General features: G+C 37.4%; 6 protein-coding genes across 6 annotated transcripts; 4 read left to right on the forward strand and 2 right to left on the reverse strand.

The window, feature by feature from the left end:
• Window positions 1–300: 300 nt before the first annotated feature.
• On the reverse strand, window positions 301–963 carry LOC133843349 (larval cuticle protein 65Ag1). Its single transcript, XM_062276856.1, has 3 exons — window positions 853–963; window positions 686–780; window positions 301–630 (listed from the first exon to the last, which is right to left on the reverse strand). The coding sequence occupies exons 1-3, from the start codon at window positions 859–861 to the stop codon at window positions 399–401; spliced, it is 336 nt and encodes a 111-aa protein (XP_062132840.1). The 5' UTR covers window positions 862–963; the 3' UTR covers window positions 301–398.
• Window positions 964–2903: 1940 nt separating this feature from the next.
• LOC133843346 (pupal cuticle protein 20) lies at window positions 2904–4490 on the forward strand. The gene is made up of 2 exons (XM_062276854.1): window positions 2904–3541; window positions 3997–4490. Exons 1-2 carry the CDS (start codon window positions 3131–3133, stop codon window positions 4324–4326), a joined length of 741 nt encoding a protein of 246 aa, XP_062132838.1. The 5' UTR covers window positions 2904–3130; the 3' UTR covers window positions 4327–4490.
• A 1680-nt stretch (window positions 4491–6170) lies between these two features.
• Window positions 6171–7740, forward strand: LOC133840126 (uncharacterized). The gene is made up of 2 exons (XM_062271787.1): window positions 6171–6747; window positions 6816–7740. Exons 1-2 carry the CDS (start codon window positions 6171–6173, stop codon window positions 7634–7636), a joined length of 1398 nt encoding a protein of 465 aa, XP_062127771.1. The 3' UTR covers window positions 7637–7740.
• A 643-nt stretch (window positions 7741–8383) lies between these two features.
• On the forward strand, window positions 8384–9310 carry LOC133840893 (larval cuticle protein 65Ag1-like). The gene is made up of 2 exons (XM_062273049.1): window positions 8384–8538; window positions 8606–9310. Exons 1-2 carry the CDS (start codon window positions 8426–8428, stop codon window positions 8802–8804), a joined length of 312 nt encoding a protein of 103 aa, XP_062129033.1. The 5' UTR covers window positions 8384–8425; the 3' UTR covers window positions 8805–9310.
• Window positions 9311–9522: 212 nt separating this feature from the next.
• On the forward strand, window positions 9523–10003 carry LOC133840894 (larval cuticle protein 65Ag1-like). The gene has a single exon (XM_062273050.1). The coding sequence runs from the start codon at window positions 9615–9617 to the stop codon at window positions 9921–9923; it is 309 nt and encodes a 102-aa protein (XP_062129034.1). The 5' UTR covers window positions 9523–9614; the 3' UTR covers window positions 9924–10003.
• An 807-nt stretch (window positions 10004–10810) lies between these two features.
• LOC133840892 (serine/threonine-protein phosphatase 6 regulatory subunit 3) lies at window positions 10811–19141 on the reverse strand. The gene is made up of 10 exons (XM_062273048.1): window positions 18868–19141; window positions 18529–18728; window positions 18127–18451; window positions 17661–17974; window positions 17432–17570; window positions 17253–17371; window positions 16619–17192; window positions 16341–16405; window positions 15177–16271; window positions 10811–15088 (listed from the first exon to the last, which is right to left on the reverse strand). The coding sequence occupies exons 1-10, from the start codon at window positions 18925–18927 to the stop codon at window positions 14926–14928; spliced, it is 3054 nt and encodes a 1017-aa protein (XP_062129032.1). The 5' UTR covers window positions 18928–19141; the 3' UTR covers window positions 10811–14925.
• Between the last annotated feature and the right edge of the window lie 155 nt (window positions 19142–19296).

Here is a 19296-nt window from a genome sequence, read left to right on the forward strand (position 1 = left end):
AAAGTTAAGCATCTACGGAAATACCCTAAAAATACTCTATCATTCATTTCGATTTTTATTGGGCTCAAAACAAGCCCATAAATCAAACTGATCTTCAAGTTAGGTCTTATGATTGCAGCTTTAAGCTTATGGAGCTTGGGCTTTAAGTTTAGCTGTGATTTTTACCGCAAGAGCTGTACTTAAAGCTCAGATTCATTCAGTTTGCAAGCTTTATCCAAATGACAGCTTTTTCAACACTTAAAACAATTTTTGGAAAAGAACAAACTTTGCATTTTTTACTTTTCGTTAAATTATATTGAACATTTTTTACTTTTCAGTACACTTTTATTTTTTTAATCTCGTTGATTTTCATTTATATTTAAATTATTTTGATTTTTTGTAATCACAATGATTTAAAGTTAATCCTTGGTTGAATGCACCTTATGCGCTGTCACATAAGGCTGGAAACCTTTTTTATTCGCCTTATAAAAGACCTGATATTCATAGCCATCAGCGGATATGTAACTGTAACCACCTCGAATCTCAATTGGCTTCGTCGTTTGTGGCTCCTCGGTCGTATTTCCATCAGTCGTCACTGTAACGTTGTAGCTGACATCCTCTGATCTTTTATAACCATTGTCCATCTCAAAACTGAACATAAGAACAGTTTAGAATTCATTTCTTTCAATCATTTCACTTTACTCACTCAAAGTGCCGGGAATGTTTTTGCTCCTCCGGTAAAGGTGATGCCAATAGTAGAGGCAGTAAGAATACTGAGACCAACAGGAGACTTTGTGGCAACTGTACAAGAAGAACGAGAAATTAATTAACTAAGAATGAAGTGAACAAAATTAACCAACAACAATTACTAACAACTTTCATTGCTCTGGAGTTTAATGGATCTCTTGGCGTTAAAAAAACTTTATTCTTATGTGTGAAGAAGCTCTGTTCGGCTTCGTTTCTGAATCTCTACTGAAACACCTCCGGCTGAGATGGGTTGAGATGAGCAAAGCAGCCGAAATAAGTCAAAAAGATAATGAAAACAAATACATAACTGAATATCCACTGAGCCAGATTGCGTCATAGTTTATGGCACAACTTTTAGTTCTAAGCATCGAAAGCAGACAGAAACAAGAACAAGAACAATAACAAGAACAACTAGAACAAAAACAAAAGCAACACGAACGAGAACATGAGAAGAAAGCTAACTACAAAAATGTTGAAGCGAGTTCTTATTAACTTTAATCAACATTGTCTGAAGCGTCTACAAATGCGAAAGATGCGAAATATTTTAACTTTTCGTTTAATTCCCCAAGGTCTAAACAATAAACATTTAGCAACAAACAAGTATTCTTTGATTGTTCTGACAAAAAAAAAAAAAAAAAAAATTAAATTGCAAAAGCTTACTTTAGTTTTGCAATTCAGTTTCGACTAAAGGCCATATAACCAAAATACAATCGGTTGTATTCAGAGATTATTCATACATAAATATAGACAACATGTTGCTGCTTGGAAACAAATTAATTTAAGGATGGAATTATAATATAAGAGAAAGTCAGAAAAGGAAAGATAAATTTACGAAATTTAAAAAAAATGAATGTTTGCATTTTTTTCTGATTTATATACTATATCTTTTTTTTCATAAAAAAATTATGCTGAAATTGGCAATTCAGATGCAAAACATATGCCAGTTCTGATTAAATAGTGAACCATCGAACAGTTGTTGAAATTCCCGCGAATTAAATACAGGCTGTCAATGCAAATAATTTATCAAACGCGATTGACTTAAAATGTTGATTTAAGCGTGCTGAAGAACTTAATCGGATGCAACCCTCCTCGTTCGCTACCTTTTCAGCCCGTCGTCCAGTTTGTTAATTCAGTAATCGACAAAAATGGCAATTAGATCGTCGCGCTCTGTCAAAATGCACTTTATGAAATTTTTGTGCTGGAAATTTCAACTCATCAAATGCGGGCGCGAAATATGTGCAATGGGTGCGTGGCGAAATGACCATGAAGAGAGATCTATGGATAGAGATATGGATATGGATATTTAGAGAATGAAAATCATGTGGATATGATGAAGAGGGTGTAACCGACAATTGTTGGTTTAGGCAGCCGGTGCAGTGCTTGGTGGTTAGTTGGTAGGTTGGTAAGTTGGTAAAGTTGGTTGCCTGGTTGGCTTGGTGGTTGCTGGCTGCAAAGGCGAGCGAAGCGGCAACAGCTGACGGCTGACATCGAAACAGGTTCAAAAATCCACACAGCGCATGGGAAGACGTCAGCTGCGCGCCAGCACATTACAAGTAGGACAAGCTGCAAACAACATTGCCATTAGGCATTGCCAGGGATGTCCTTGCCAGCCTGCCTGGCTGCCTGGCTGCCTGCCACCCCGATGCAGCAATATTAGCGTCATCAGCGGCTGGCACAAGTTGCCAGAGAATTGGCAAAAAGTTAATAGACGATTGACTAAAGCCGACAACGTCGCTGTCCTGTTAGGCCAGCGGCTTAACACCCCCTTTGAGGACAGGCAAAGTGCATTAGAAATGGACACGAGGGGTTGCTGTTGCAGGTGTTGCCTGTGCCGTGCCTGATCCTTAGCTCTCCTTTGGCTTGCTGAAAACTGCCATTGAATTAGAAATGTTGTTTGTGGCCTGCCCGGTTTTGTTGTCTTTACCGATTAGTCTCAGGCAGTGCTGATGTTCCACCACGATTTATCACAATTTTATCTCGTTGGTGCAAGTTATCAATTAAGCTAGAATCTGAATCGCTTTTTAATAAAGAGTATTGTAATTTTGAATAGCTATGTTAGTTATTTTTAGAAAATAAATTGAATATTCTATAACATTCAATATTTTGTGCTATTGTTACCTTTGCTGTACTTCCAATTGTAATTAAATCTATGTTCTATCTCGCACTTGAATCTCTATAAAATAAACACTTTGCTATAATTAGTTTTGGCAAATCAATTCCTCTTCAGTTTCTTGCAGTGTAGTCACATTGACCGAGTTTCGTTTTACGTTTTCCGTTTTCCACTTCAATTAGAGGCCACGCACGTGTCTGACCCCCAGGAGCAACAGGTTGTGGTCAAATGCAACTGTTTTGCCATATAAAAAGACCAACGTCAGTCGGTCAGCAACATCAGTGAGCGTGCAACATGAGTGGGGCAACATTAACACCGCTTATTATGCTCATCTCTTTGGCTGTTGTTACTGCACAGCCAGCAGGCTATCCAAGTGCTCGTCCCCCGGCCACGTATTTGCCGGCCAAGCCACCAGCACCACCGCCACCGAAGCCACCACCAAAGCCAGCACCACCCAGCAACAGTTATGGTCCACCCAAGAACGGCAAACCACCGGCGCCACCCATGAAGAGCTACGGGCCACCAGCCAAGCCAGCGCCTCCTCGTGATAGCTACGGACCACCGCCAAGCAATGGCAATCAAAACTACTTGCCGCCCTCTAACGGAGGAAGGGGCAATGGAGGTGGTGCCGGGGGTAATAGTGGTGGACAGGATATACCCATTATAAAACTGGAGTCGAAAATCAACAGTGATGGTTCTTACAAGGTAAGTAAAGACACGAAAATAAATTAAATAAAATAAAATAATAACAAAAGGATTAAAACAATAATGATACCAAAATAATATTAACTAAACCACAATTAAATATTAATCAGCAAATCATTAAATAAATGATGACTCCTACAAGGTAAATAAAGTCACAAAAATATATTAAAAAAAAATAAATAGGTTTTACAAAAAAGATTAACATACTAAAAAAATAATACTAATAACAGAATCACAAATATGAATCAAACAATAAATATATGACGACTTCTACAATGTAGAGAAAATAAATAAAATACTATATATATTAAACAACAAATAAAACATACCAAATTAAAGAATTGATAAATAATAAACTGATCACAAATTGGTAATAATCAAACAATAAATATATACAAAATTAATGTTAGAATAATAAGATATAATAATGCTTAATTTCCATTCTCCCCTCTTAGTACGAATACGAAACAGGAAACGGCATCAAGGCAGAGGAGATGGGATATCTGAAGAATGCCGGCGTGGAAGGTGCCGAGGCGCTAACCGTTGAGGGCTCCTTCTCCTACAGCAGTCCCGAGGGCGAGCAGATATCGTTAACCTACATTGCCGATGAGAATGGATTCCAGCCGCAAGGCGATCATCTGCCCACACCGCCGCCCATTCCCATCGAGATTCAGGAGGCACTGGACAAAATTGCAGCTGGTGGCGGCTGTCATGGTTGCGATGACAACGAAGCTGGCGGCGGTGGCGGAGGCGGTGGCAACAATGGAGGCTACGTCTATCGCTGAAAAATAGGCGCCCACTCTAAAGGATCAAATACAATTGACACATTGGCTGTAAACAGGTTGCGGCCTACTTATTTAAGAACAAGCAAACACCAAAAACCAAAATTTGGCTTGTGCCGGTCTCTCTCTCTCTCTCTCTCTTTCTGGTGTGGGTTTGGTTTTCAGATTTGAGTATTTTGGGTATGAGCAAATTGGCTGGCTCACCTCACTTGAGGGCTGTTCTATGCTGTGTAGACGCCCCAACCCCTTGAAAGCCGCTGAGCCTGTGTGACTGGCAACACATGTTTTTCGCTTTTTGTCCTGTTGATCGCATACGAGTATTTGTTGCGGGCGGGGGTTGGTGGCTTTGCAATAATGAAAACATTAGTGTCGAAGCATATTTTACTCAGTTCAGGGTCGGTCTCGAAAAGCCTGCGGTTGGGCGCAACTAATTAGGGGCGCAATCTATGGAAATGCTGAGGGTAGAACAAAACACAAAATTGTTGTAGGATTTAAATTCTAGTTAAACATGGTTTAGATTTTTTTTTAGAGAACATATAAAATACAATTTATTAATTAGTGTAGTTCAAATAACCATCAAAAAAGGCAAAGCTTTACTTTATATTGCTAATAATTTTGTTTATAATGATTTCATATAGTTTAGCAATGTTTACGAAGCTAATATAGTCAGCAGCGATTGAGCTAAGTTTAAATTACAATAAAAACAGATCATGTTGTAAAGTCAGATATAGTAGATTATCCGATTCTGTAAGTAATTGAAGTTTCTTCTTTATTATTGGATATTATTATTGCCTTACTATATATATTACTATTCAATATTTAATTTAAGTTTCTTCTTAATTAATTCTATAATTTTCAATGGACTTTATTGCTCTTCTATATATTATATATCCAATTTAATATTTCATTTAAGAAACTTCATAATAATATTCCTAATTTCCGACTAGCATTATTGCTATGCTCACAAGTAATTTTAGCGCCCCTGGGCCCGTTCTTACCCGCATGCCGCTCTACCCACTAAAATCACGACCCACCCTAAACCACAAATAGTGAAACGAAACATGGCCATATATTAAGGCATTATCAATGGGCAAGGGGAGGATTGACGGAAAGCGAATGCGATTTGTATATGGTGGCATTACAATAACAATAACACGACGAATGCATGACAACAGCAACAACAACAAAAACAACAACAATAGGCGAACAAGGACAACAAACGATCGTTTAATTTCAATTAAAAACATTTTCGTTTGGGCGCAGCATCAAAAGCCAAAAAGGGCCAACGACGAGGGGAGGTATGAGAGGATTAGGCATAGGAATACGCACACTTGCTACAGGGACGCTTAGCTTGGCTTAGTGCCTTAGTGCCAGAGTACATGATGTTGCACTTGCCGCCGCCGCCGCCGCTGCCGACGCCGCGCACAACAACAACAAGAACAACGAGTGTTGCTACCACCATGCTGAGGCAGAGGACAGCACCAGGCAGCAACCAGGACCTGGTGCAAAAGGGATGCCCGGTTGGACGGCTGGTTCGATGATGGTTGTTCTTCGATGTTCGTCTGTGTGTGTGTGTGTCAGTGTGTGTGTGAGTGAGGCGGTCGCAAAGTGCGTAGCAATGTCAGGCGAGGCAGACTGCCAGGCTGGGAATTCTTGCACTTGACGCTAGTGTTTTGACACTGCAAGCCGTAACAAATCCAGGAAAGCAGCGAAGCGCGGTGCGGGGCGGGGCGGGCAAGGACACGCGACAAGAACAACAACAGAAGGGCGGAAGCTGCGAGTGTGTGTGGTATAAAAGCAGCGTTCGCCTTCCAATTGGAAAACAGAATCAAATCAAAGCGCGAGCGATGCACACCACAGCTCAATTGGATAACCACGAGTTGGATGAATCGCCGGCCCAAGCGCAAGCGCAGGCACAGAAACGCTCCAACTCCAGCATGATCTTTCGCATCGAGCAGTTGCTGCCGGGCAGCGTGACCTCAGTGCCGGCCACAACGACAGCCACTGCAACAGCAACCACAACGACGACAGCAACATACGAGAGCAGGGAACCAGCTGCCAAGCGTATGCGCTCCAATCTTCGACCCGGTGTTTACACCGCACAATACACGCCAAAGGACACGTGCTCGAATGGCGTGGCAACAGTCAGTTTGCTCAGTTGCATGGCCACGCCCACGATTAGCGACGTGCACGCCCACTGCGAACTGTTGAACGGTGAACTGGCCATGTCGGCAACGCTTCTCAGGCAGATCAAACTCTCTGAGGACATCTACAGCTTCAATGCGTTGTTCGAGCTGCACGCGGGTCAATTGCGCATACGCCTAGTGCGCGATGTGGCACGTGACGATGAAATTGTCGCCTGGTTCGGCGAAGAACTCGTGCTGCTCATGAGCATTCCCTTTCTCACGCCATTGAACATACAAGGTAAGCAGTAATTTAATGACATTTAATTGCAACGTATATATAATATAATGAATATATTTTATTTTTAGGCAACAATCGCTACACTTGCCACTTGTGTCATCTCACCTTCGAGACGCCGCATCCACTGAAGATACATTTAGCTCTCAGTTGTGGTCGCAGTGTAATGGACTTACTCTGGATGCGATTGCATTACGCGCTTAAGTCAGCCACACGTTCAGCAGCCACACCCACCACTTTAACTTTATCGCCTCCGCCTGCAACTTCCACTTCCACCTCTTCGGCATCCCCCACACGCACGCCACCTCCGCCTCCAACAACACTCTCAGCACCGACACGCTTCTCCGCCTTTCGACCCATGAGCTCGTTGCCTTCATTATCACTGCCGTTGGCCAGCACTCAAGCCACAGCCTCTGCCACACTCTCCTATCTACCCTCCATTTCCATGGCTGCTCCGCTCGCTGGGCATCCGATGAATGCGGCCGCGCAGATCGAGGCCATTGTCAGCAATATGGGTGCCTCGAAGCAGGGTCATCTCTGTATCTATTGCGGCAAGGTTTACTCCCGAAAGTATGGCCTCAAGATTCACATACGCACTCACACCGGTTTCAAGCCACTCAAGTGCAAGTTCTGCCTGCGGCCCTTCGGCGATCCCAGCAATCTGAACAAACATGTCCGCTTGCATCTACAAACTCAGCCCTCGGGGAGTGGCGAAATGGATATCAATGTCGATGATGAGCCAGAGCCCGGCTTTCAGTGTCAATTGTGCCACAAAACATTGGCACGTGCGAGAGATTTGCAACGGCATATGGAGACTCGGCATGGCGGAACTTCAACGCATTCAACTAGCAGCACAGCGACGGCAACGACAGCAACAGGCAATCAGAGCTGAGACAAGAGCCGATCATGGCAATTGTGTAGCATACTTTTAAGCGTTTGGCTGTGATAATGAAAGTGAAAGGGAACTGGGAAGTGAGCATTGGGAGCTACGAACTGACTATAGAAAATTAAGAACGAAATACCTTAACAATCAGGAATTAAATCTTGACTGAGAATCCAAATATAAAATATACGATTCACACAAACTTGTCATTCATTTCAAAAGAAATAAAAATATAAAATGGGGGAAAACAAGCAAAAGACCTTTAAAAGACCCTTTAGTCTACTTAAAATCTATTCTGATCTATATATTATATGTTTAAAGTAAATAAAATATTGTCAACTTTTGATCGTAATAGACCCTTTGCCTTTTATTGGTCTACTTAATGTCCATTCTGATTAAAAGTTAATAAAATATTGCTGTGCGCTTCTTCTTCAGATAGTTAGATCATTTTGACAAACTTATTAGACCCATTTTTACTTATTTAAAAAGAGATGTGTCTCGAAATATTAAGCTCCCATTTAAGGGCAAATTATACCCCAAAATTTCATGAGAAATTGAATGTGTTAACTGCATCTAGACTAGTTCATTATTTAAATAACTTTCGACATATATTCGCATGCTAAATGCTAATTAATGCGAAATTTGAACATGTTTTCAATAATACTTGTTTTAGACATTTGTATTCCCAGCGTTAATCCAGTTATTCGAGAGCATTGAATTTGCTATAAATAACAGAGACATCTCAGTATAAACTCTAGTTACTCTGAAAGTCTTAAGTCCGCTGCACTTGATCGAAATATGAAATTTCCTATCGTCTTTGTCGCAATCGTCGCAGTCGCAATGGCATCATCTGTTCAAGAAGAAACCATCACAAACGAATCACAAGTTTCACCCGAGGGCTACACATTCAAGTGAGTCATAATAAATTTTATTATAGAAAGCAAGCAGTCATTAAATTTATTAATATATATTTTATAGCGTGGCAACAAATAATGGATTTGAACATAGTGCAGAAGGTAAAATTGAAAATGAGAACACAGAGCATGGAAGTCTCGCTGTTCACGGACATTTCAAATATGTTGGTGACGATGGAGTGACCTACGAAGTCAGATACATTGCCGATGAGAACGGTTTCCAGCCCATCGGCGCTCACATTCCCCAACCTTTAGATGATTAGGTGTTTGAATAAATTTACTATATTTCATTCATTATTTTCGAATTTCATGTTTTATTTAAAGTCGGGTATAACATCAAGTACGATAAATGTTCAAGTAATGTTTTTTGTTGTAAATTTTTTGACCACAAAAATGTATATACTATATATACTATGTACTATGTATATGCTATACATATATACTCAAGAAAATACTTGATAAAGATAATCGAAAATCTCGCACTTTAATCTAAATTCTTGTATACTACAAACATTCTTTATGAAGTGATATAGCAGAGATAATCTATTTTAATTTATGAATCTTCGTCGAGCTTCTATTTATAGTAGTTCTTGCTAATATTAGAAAGTTCATTGACTCAATAAAAGTGAATAGGCGAATATCATATTATTCGTATGGTTAAAACATAAACACCCACTTAACTACTGTATTATTAATGGATTATTAAAGCTAATACGAGTGAATACTTTTATTCGAATTTAAGATAACTAAGACTGCAGTATGTTAAATATAGTATAGTTAAATGAACTATATACTTCAGCTTAATGATCTATTTATTTAAATGTGTTTCATGTATCAATGTCTTGCAGAAAACCAGTTGAGCCAAATCTTCGAGTAAGCTCCGAAAAAGACTCAAAAAATAAAAGATTTACAAGATAACAACAAATTGCGACGGTAAGTTATGTGTGCATCTGTTATTATGTCAATGTTATTTGAGTTATTTGGGTGTTGAATCTACTATAAATAACTGGCGATCCGCTTCGTAATATCAGTTACTCAAGCAGTTTTGAAAACTTAATACACTTTATCCAACAATGAAGTTCCTCATCGTCTTTGTCGCCATCTGCGCTGTTGCCCTGGCAATTCCTACCAATAATGTGGAAACCCTGAAGTACGATTCCGATGTTCAACCCGATGGCTACAAATTCTCTGTGGAAACCTCTGATGGTACAAAACGTGACGAAGTTGGTGTCCTGAACAACCCGAACACCGATCACGAATCTCTGGCTGTGTCCGGAAATGTGAAGTACATCGGCGACGATGGAGTGACCTACGATCTTTCCTATACTGCCGATGAGAACGGTTTCCATCCTTCCGGTGCTCATTTGCCTCAGGCTTCGTAAAAATCAATTTAATGTTTCACAAATGTTATTGTTTCTCTTTTTTTATTAAATAAATCAAACTATTTTGCAATCAATACTTGAACTAATCTAAATTAAATCCCTTAATTTCTGTGGTTTATGATATACATACATATGATAAATCTGTTAGTGCCTTGGGTTCCTTTTGAATTTTTAAATTTCATCGGGTTTCCAATCCTGTAATCTGAAATCCATCCCAATAAAAGTATATCAAAATTACACAACACAATTGAATAGGTTTATAAATTTTATTTGCAACTTTTAATATGAAATCAAAGTGAATGTCCTTTGAATTGAATTCACAAATCATATTATTAGACAATAAACGCTAATATTTTCGAACAATTATCGCATATACATATACATATCTGTGTATGTATGTATGTATGTGAGCATACAAATACATACGAATGCTATTCATTCACATTCACTCAATTTACGAATACAGTTCATTTGAAAGGGCAAAGCAATCACAAGCTTATGCTTACTAAACTATTTATATACATACTTGTACAATATGTATATATTGTATATACAAGTACATATCAAGTGTCTTTCTCTGTATGTGTTTGTGTGTGTGTGTGTGTGAGTGTAGAAAATCGGTTGAGCAAAACATTTAGAGAACTATCATACGGAAAAACACTCAAAAATACAAGATTTATAATTACAGATAGAAAATGCGACGGTAAGTTATGTTGTTATAGTTATAAATATCAATATCTATTCAATGTACGATGTATGTCTGAGTGTGATCGAGGGTGTATATAGTATTATTAAATATTTAATATGTAGATCGGAGCATAAAGTTAACTATTTAGTGATTATTGAATATTGAACAAACTTGTTTTTCATGGTCGCAGTTTTTCGTATTTTTATTTTATTTATTTATTTTGTTTTTGGTTTTGGTTTTTACACACTCCTACAAAGTTTAAGGCACTACCTCAAGGAATTACTATTCCGGAGTGTCCCTTGGGGGTTGTTTCAAATAGTTTCGTCTGATAAATCAAACAACGAGAACTAAAGCAAATTCTTTATAGCAAGCTATGTGATCTATGTGTGTATGTGAGTGTGTGTGTGAGTGTGTGCATTTATCACCGAAAAGCAATTACATACATTTTGAAATTGTTTTTATGATTTTGGTAAGTAATTTGGATATATTGACGATACGTTCGTGTTTTGTATGTTTGTTGCTTTCTTCAAGTCTCTACTCGTTATTTTAATATAAGTGTTGTATACGTGTATATACTATAATATATATGTATGTATGTATTATTAATAGACACCAATCGTAATTATAGTTAAGACATTTAATTAGGAATACATACTATACATGTAGTATACCGCTTACTTTTTTTTTTTGGGGGGATATTGAAATATTGAAATTTTATTTATTGCATTGTAAAAATCGTAACGTAAATTCTTACATGAAGCACACTTGGGTTCGATTCATTATTCACTATTTACTAATTATAGTTTTTAGGTATTATAATATAAAATTTTTTTGTTTTTTTTTCGCTTACAAATTTCAAATGTTTTCTCATTTCTCTCACATTAACAAAATATTTTTGTATTTATTTGTATTTTAGGGGTCATCTTAAGAAAATTCATTTAATATGTTAGATGTGTATAGGTTTGTGTATTTTTTTTTTGTTTTTTGGTTTTTATTCGTATCATGAAGTTTTGGTTTTATTACAGTTGCGTGCTCATCGTTGTTGTTCCCGCTTGTTATTTTTGTTGTTCTTTAGAAGTTAGTTTATTAAGCATTTTCATTCATAACTACGTATTAAATGTATTAATTCACTTTTTGGTTTGCAATGGAAACCTTTGTTTAAGAATATTTTTGTTTTTATTTGTGTTTTTTGGGCTTTTGGATTTTTATTAAGTTGGCTTAGTTGAAATACTGAACTGCTGAACACACAGACAAGAATGTACGTCAAGTTTTATTATATGTTTTTTTTCACTCTTAATTTGTAATGCAATTGTTAATAATAAAATGCATGCATATACTTGTATATATATGTATGTCTATATATAAGATTGTGTCATTATGTTTTTTTTTTCGTATTTTTCTTTGTATTTTTTTTGTTGAAGACTTTAATGTTCACAATTGTTGTTAGTTTGTTTGCATGGGATCCATGCAACATATTGGACGTTTGGTATTTTGCATTCTTATTGTTAATAATAATTATGAATTATTACAAGTATCATTAATTATTTTTGTATGCCCTTAAACAAACTGCTTAAAGCTGCGCACAAGACTTTGTCTACAATTTTTTGTTTTGTTTATTTCAAATGAATTATTTTGTTTTCTTTTTGTATTTGAATTTAAGTTTTAGTAAATCAGCTTAAGTGTAATACTTTCAGTGTCCAAGTTGAATGCTTGCTTATTATATAAAAGACACACAGTATGTAGTAAAACTACATTTCTACTTACCCATACTTATGTATGCATATGCAAATACAAATACAAATATGGTTAAATGGTTTACAACAATTTTTATACGTATGTTAACCCTTTCCGATTGAATTCGACAGTTATCATTGAAGTTTACAATGCATTAGGTAAGGCATTTTGCACAAGGGAAGGATTCGGTTGTTGGATAATAAACAAATATACATCATTCAATATGTAGGGAAGACAACACAAGAACATATTTGTATACTAAATGTAGTATATATACTATATACTATTACATCGAGTTAAATTGAGTATTTTTTTGGTTTTTATATTTTATGCTAGTTCATTTCAATCAACTGAAGTATTTTTAATCGTTTATTACATTGACTCAATCTCTGATAAGTGAGAATTTCTCTATTCCGTGGGCCGACGACTCATTCAACGTGAGACATTATTGCAGTAATTATTGCTGTTTTGTTGTATTGTGTATTTAATTAGTGGTGATGTGTGTGTGTGTGAAAGTATGCGTGTATTTTTGTGTGCCAACAACAAAAATTGATTTCTTTTTTTTTCTTTGTTTCTTGTTTAAGATACATTTGACAATGCGTTTAACTTAAATCTGTGTTTCTTGTTTTGTTTCTTGTTTTTCATTTTTATCAAATACCCTGCAACTTCATTTAATTATCACAGTTTTCATCAGAGATAGTTTTAACATTCTTTTTATGTTTCATATACATTTGTTTGCAAAAATAAAAGCAAGCGATTTGAAATTTGTGCAAGCGTTTTGTTTTTTGTTTTTTTTTTTACTTTTGTATTTTAAGTTTTTTGTTGTTATTTTTTTTTTTTGTAATCGAGCATACATTTTTAAGAAAAGCCTCGTCTTTTTATTGAACAAGTCCTCAAACTTACGACTAAAGTTTTGCATACCTTGTGTTTATAATAGATTTAATTTTAATCATTTTTCTTGTTTTATTCAAATCCCTTGCAATTGTCTATAACGAAGATTAGCGTTAAATCTTTTGTTATTGGGATTATTTTCTTTTTTGTTTGAGTTTACCGCGATCTATATACTAAAACATTGCAAGAACGCAGTCTAGCGATTTAGCTGATATGTTGCGTCCTCAACTATTGACCTTCCATTTATTTTGTATTATTTATGTATATGTATTACAATTAATTGAAATTATTGTGCAAGGGATGTGAAATAATGATGGAAAATAAACGTCAATTTAACTTTTTAAGTAATTTTGTTTTTATTTTTTTGTTTAACGTAAATATAATTGTAATTATTTGGAAGCAAAAGATGGCATAATGGTTTATCATTTCGTTTTAACACAAACATTTCTCAGGCGACAAATTTAAATATATATCAAACGCAACAACAAAGCTGTTTAAAATTATACAATATATATATAGATAAATATGTATATGGTACGAATAAAATGTCTTCTTGGAAAGTCTAAATGATTTGCATATTTCATTTCGATTAAAAAAGTATAAAAAGGATATAGTTTATGCGATTCACATATAATTGTATATGTTTTATGCTCAGATTATCCGTGTCGTGGCAAAAATGCTTGCTGTTGTCGTTTTTTTCTTTTTCTTTTTCGTTTTTTTTTTTTTTGTTTAGTTCTCAGTTTTGTACTTTCGACGTTGAATACATTTTTTGGTGAAACTCAATTGGTAAAACAAAAGAATAAGATTAAGGGACATAATAGTATATACATAAATATACTAATTGTGCTTGCAGCATGTGTAAGTGTGTGTGTGTGTGAATGAGTGTATATTATGTATGTGTATGCTTGTTGTATAGATTTTTAGCGCTTTTTGGTTTTGTTTCAAAATACATACAATAAATACAAGTCTCCAATTAAACATTACAAAAATAATAAACGTATTGTAGTACATCAGTATATTCAGATCAAGCTAAGAACAATTACAAAAATTTATAATATGCTGGTACTTTTAGTAATGCTCATTTGTTGTCTAACACATTGAGAGTATTGTAGAGTTTTGTAGAAGAAACTAATAAAGATACAAAAACAGAATACAGCTTATTTTAATAAATAGGAAATTGGCAATACGATGAGCGAGGAATAGCAGGAATCTACAACATATTTTCCAATTCATTATCATCATCAACATCAACATCACCATCATCATCTTCATCATCATTTTACTTTCACTATGTTTTTGTTTTGCTATTGAATTGGGCGGGCTCGGGCTTTACAAATACACAATCGTTTGTTGTCATTTTCAACCTATGTGTACATTATATATATACTATATATGTGTATATAGAGGTGTACATATATGTACATCAATGCTATATAGTATGTACGTATAGTAGTAGTATGTAGTGTAGTGTAGTGTATATGTATATATATTCAATTAGGTATGTAAATATGTATGCATGATTATGTATAAGAGATGACCAAAGAGCAAATCAAAGGCTTTTAAGTTTACAACTTTTTGACATATTTTATGCTATACAAATTGCAATCGCTGATGTAGTATGTATATATGTGGTTGTGTCAATGTGCCTGTACATGTGTGTGTGTGTGTTGGGTGTATGTGTCGGCACATTTATGTTGTCGTTGTTGCATTTTCAGCAAAGGTTTTAGCAGCCGCTGCGTTTATACTATCAGACTTCTGCTGCAGCTGCTGCTGTTGCTCCTGCTCCGATCCGGCTGTGATGTTGCTATCGTCGCGAGCATCGTTACTGGTGCTGTTGTCGTTGGCATGATTGCTGCAATTAAATGTTATGCATGCATTAGGTTTCAAACAAAAAAACAACTCAAAAGCAAACAGTATACATTGGCAACTGATATTCTTACAATTCATTAATTTTACTGGGTCCATTTGAAATTGAAGCAGGCTGTTGATCGGTTGCCATCGAAGATAGACTACTATTGCCACCCAATGGCTTTGTCCACATGCCTTCATCATCTTCGTAGTCCTCCTCGCCAGCGAGCAGCACCGACTGCAACCTACTAACGATGGATGTGGCAGCCGAAGCTGCTGTTGCAGCAGTGTCGAGATCGTTTAGCTCGTTAAACTTATCGCTGGCGGCTTTCTCCACATTGGCATTGTTGTCATACTCTGCCTGGTGGTCGTCTTTTATGGTTGCAGTCATGGACACATCGTCCTCGTTAAGCGTTGCCCGTTGCTGTTCATCGCTATTGGTCTTGGCGGATAGATCGTTGGCTTCGGTCGATTGTGATGCATCGGAAGGAGGGGGTTGTGTATGCGGCATGCCCAAATCACTGCCAAAGGTGCTGAAATGCGCATCGAAGTCGGCGAAGTTGTCACTGTTGAAATCAGCTCCCCAATTACCAGTACTGGCATTATCAGTATTCACGTCCGTAGAGGCACCAGTAATATCAGCAAACTGTACGTCCATCTCCCAGGGATCAGCCGCCAGATTATTGAGGGTGATGGAATTCTTAGTAAACATACCATGACCATGATGACCGAGACCATCGCCGCCACTGCCACCGTTCTCATCATCATCGTCGTCATCATCGTCGATATTCTGGCCAAATTGAAACATAAACTGATCGTTGTCCGTGGTAAATACAATGTCCTGCAGTGTGTTATCCAGATCGCTATAACCATCATTAGTGATCGATGCTGTATTAATATCCCAAGTGTTTTCGCCCAGAAAATCTTTCGAGTTGCCAGCACTGTACTCATTGTCCTCGTGTGGATTGCAGTTGGCCAACAGTTTACTCTGTTGTGACACTGCTTTCGTGAATTCACCTTCATCGGCATCGATCAGCGATTGCCAAAGCTTTAGCTCCGACTCATCCGCAAAATTAGAGGCAATCAAGGCAGCGATATGTTCAGATTCTGATATACAATTCGTAATATGTTTAAGAATTTTGATGAGGTGGCCCATATAGCCTAGTCGTCGACCCTTTTCGGCAGATCTGCAGAAGAATAACAAAGGTATTATAGTCTAATCCAAATATAGATGATGAATGATGTTGTATACTTACTGCGCTTCTGTATTGTGACGCCAGTAATTGACCAATTTGGATACCAGTTGGCATTTGACAATCAGCTGAAAAGATCATAAGTGTTATACAATTAATATGTATAGTGAAATTAATTTCAATTAGTAAGATATCTTGGTGAAAATTCACTAGGAATATGTAAATTACAGAGATAGATAAAGTAATAATCACAATAAATAAATTAAGAGTACATAGGCGGAGACAGACAGAGAATATTTGCAATTGATGCTTAGTTAATACATTTCAAGAACAATACTTACATATGTTTGCATCTCTGTGGGCAGGTTATTGTTTGGCGTCTTAGTCTTATCCAAATCATTCTGTGCTGGCGGCCCTTCGGTCGACGGATTTGGTTGAGCTTGAGCATCATCAGCAGCTCCAGCGGCCGCTGCTTCAGCACCTTCTTCATCATTGCTTTTAATATGGTTCTCCTGGTTGGGCTCCCCTTCTTCTGCCGTTGCATTTGCATTTGCATTCTCATTCTGCTGATCAGTGTCAGTTGCCTCTTGTTCAGCTGACGCCGATTCTGATGCCGCTTCAATTGTCTGGTCTTTTCCATCATTACCGCCCTCAGCGCGCTTTGCATCATTTGCGAAATTTTTCGCTTGCACATCGGTCGAGAAGTTTATAGCCGCTGGGCTTTTCATTAGGCAATCAAATAGGCAATCATCCTGATAAATGTCGGTGCACTCAGTTGAGGTGGTATTGTTGTTTGACAACTCGTTATAGAAGGCCAAATGCAATGCCTTCTCCATCTCGCTGTGCAAAAAGTTGTTCCAGCAGTATTCCTTGAAATAGTCCAGCAGCAAGGCAAAATAGTCCGTGGCACAAATACTGATAATAGATGAAATTAATTGATATTCAGATAATTATAGATCTTTAAAGGAAACTTACGCCTGTTGAATGGTCTCGTGCTTCGTCTCCAACAATGCGGTAAAGACGCGACACACCTGCAGACGTGTCTTACCAAATGGAGGTGTCAGCACCGCTGCCGTAGTCTCCAAACTCGGTTTCTGCAATTTTAGATATAATAAGTAAATTGATAACTTGAAAACAGAAAACGGCAAACATACCGCTGGTGGATTCTTGAGCACATGCACAAATTCCTTGAGGCGTGGCGCCATCACTGTAATCACAGTCTCCTGCACTTCCAAATGAAATTCACGCTCGCGTTTCTGCAACAAACGCTGGCGATCAGAGTTGGGCTCATCACTGTCAATAGGGATTAAAAATACCAGTTATTCGAGATTTTAAAACTGGGGGAGGAAACCCATTGTTTTGCTTTGTTTTAGCGTGACTCACGTGAACTTTATGGGTTTGATTAGCGTAAGTACAACCGATATTCCTGATAAGATGGCGCTCTCTAGAGCGTTTGGTTCCAAAATCACATTTAACAAGGCTTCTATTGTCTGTACGGATTCAATATTTCTCAATATGGGATTGGAGCCATCAAAGGCCGGCTCGAATGAATCGTTCTCCTGTTCGGTTTGCCGCATTAGACGACCTTGGTTAATAAGATCACAGAAAAAGTCCGCAACATTTGCATGTTTATCGGTTTCTTGAGGATTACGCAATATTGCAATCAGTCTCTCTACAATTTTATCTTCAGTTAGCCACTGCAATAAAGATTATGAATCATTAGAATACATATAGATGCTAAGATTGAAGTTCGATAATGGTTGGATTCGTTCCGGTTCTTGAATAGTAAATATTATACACTTGTAAACCGGAACAGATCCTAAGACCTTAACAATTTATATGATCATACTTCGTATAGGTTGCGCTTTAGCTGACCACCATCGATGAGCTTCATCATTTGCATTATTAAATCAGGTATGACCGGTGTGTCGAAGTGTTTACAAATTAAATCCAAAAAATTCGTCTGCATTTTAATATATTCCAAAAGTTGTAGGCACATTTGTTGATACAAAAACCAATCTTGTTCAGGCTTTTTGGTAAAGAGCATGCTAAACGTTTTGCTAAAAAACGATGATAGCAATGGATTTAACGGTGGTTCCTTTTCCAGATATGAATACAGCAACTGCAGTGTATTCGCATCGGACAGCAGCTTTTCATCCAGGGACGGCAGGCCGCTATACAAGATTATTTCAAAGATATTTAGTTAATATACCTATATATTTTTGTTGGGTGGAGAAGGGGAGGAACTTACAGTGTTAGTATCTCACATGACATGTTTGCATAGCGAAAACGCTGCGCCAGCGGCACATCCTCCGAGGGTTCCGTTGTGATTAGTTCGACAAGTCGTCTAATTACTTCGGGCCGTGTTAAATAGTTGACGAGGTTCTTTTTTGGCGTTTTGCATTCCTGCAGTATTTCCTCCTCGTCGAGAAATTCCTCCACCGTGGAATTCTGTGCACAAAATTATTAATTATACCAACAAACTTTTAGCAAGTCCAGTCATTTTGGCTACTAAACTAAGCACATTCAACAAAATGAAAATTGAACTCGAAAAGAAAGATCGCGTTCAACGAATAAATAATATACCAACCTCTTTCTCTAGCAGCGCCTCTATGTTCGCTGAGGGCGCATAACCCTTGTCCCAAAACATTTTTCGCACGTACGTCTTGGCGGTGACACTTTCAGGCTTGGGGAGAAGAAATAGGCAGCAAGCTTGCTTTGTTGTTGCTTGTTAAATGTGTAATTGCACTGATTTCGAGCTATTTCGATGCACAGCACTGCTGTTTTTTTGCACTTTTACAACGATTTCAATAATTTTTCACCCAAAAATTGCGTTGCCACGCTGATGTAAAAAGGGTACTGTTATGCTCAAAATGGCACTGTTAAACTCGAAATGGTCAAGCAGTGCTCGAAACTGCACAAATAGAGTTTGTAGTGAGCGCAACAATGTATGTTAAAGTTGCTGTTAAAATGAATAAAAGTGGCAATGCTTGAATAAAAAAGGGCGAGCATATGCTCA

Source organism: Drosophila sulfurigaster, chromosome 3 (assembly GCF_023558435.1).
Source record: "Drosophila sulfurigaster albostrigata strain 15112-1811.04 chromosome 3, ASM2355843v2, whole genome shotgun sequence".
In the NCBI taxonomy this organism is placed as follows: Eukaryota; Metazoa; Arthropoda; class Insecta; order Diptera; family Drosophilidae; genus Drosophila; species Drosophila sulfurigaster.

What these genes read in the sequence shown, in the direction of transcription:
- LOC133843349 (XM_062276856.1), bottom strand. An exon ending in AAACATTCCCGGCACTTTGA is followed by an intron (nt 631 to 685) that starts GTGAGTAAAGTG and finishes TCTTATGTTCAG; the next exon opens with TTTTGAGATGGACAATGGTT.
- LOC133843346 (XM_062276854.1), top strand. Translation starts at nt 3,131, where the DNA reads ATGAGTGGGGCAACATTAACACCGCTTATTATGCTCATCTCTTTGGCT. An exon ending in ACAGTGATGGTTCTTACAAG is followed by an intron (nt 3,542 to 3,996) that starts GTAAGTAAAGAC and finishes CTCCCCTCTTAG; the next exon opens with TACGAATACGAAACAGGAAA.
- LOC133840126 (XM_062271787.1), top strand. Translation starts at nt 6,171, where the DNA reads ATGCACACCACAGCTCAATTGGATAACCACGAGTTGGATGAATCGCCG. An exon ending in CACGCCATTGAACATACAAG is followed by an intron (nt 6,748 to 6,815) that starts GTAAGCAGTAAT and finishes TTTTATTTTTAG; the next exon opens with GCAACAATCGCTACACTTGC.
- LOC133840893 (XM_062273049.1), top strand. Translation starts at nt 8,426, where the DNA reads ATGAAATTTCCTATCGTCTTTGTCGCAATCGTCGCAGTCGCAATGGCA. An exon ending in CCCGAGGGCTACACATTCAA is followed by an intron (nt 8,539 to 8,605) that starts GTGAGTCATAAT and finishes TATATTTTATAG; the next exon opens with CGTGGCAACAAATAATGGAT.
- LOC133840894 (XM_062273050.1), top strand. Translation starts at nt 9,615, where the DNA reads ATGAAGTTCCTCATCGTCTTTGTCGCCATCTGCGCTGTTGCCCTGGCA.
- LOC133840892 (XM_062273048.1), bottom strand. Translation starts at nt 18,927, where the DNA reads ATGTTTTGGGACAAGGGTTATGCGCCCTCAGCGAACATAGAGGCGCTG. An exon ending in AGGCGCTGCTAGAGAAAGAG is followed by an intron (nt 18,729 to 18,867) that starts GTTGGTATATTA and finishes TTTTGTGCACAG; the next exon opens with AATTCCACGGTGGAGGAATT. An exon ending in CCCAGTAAAATTAATGAATT is followed by an intron (nt 15,089 to 15,176) that starts GTAAGAATATCA and finishes ATTTAATTGCAG; the next exon opens with CAATCATGCCAACGACAACA.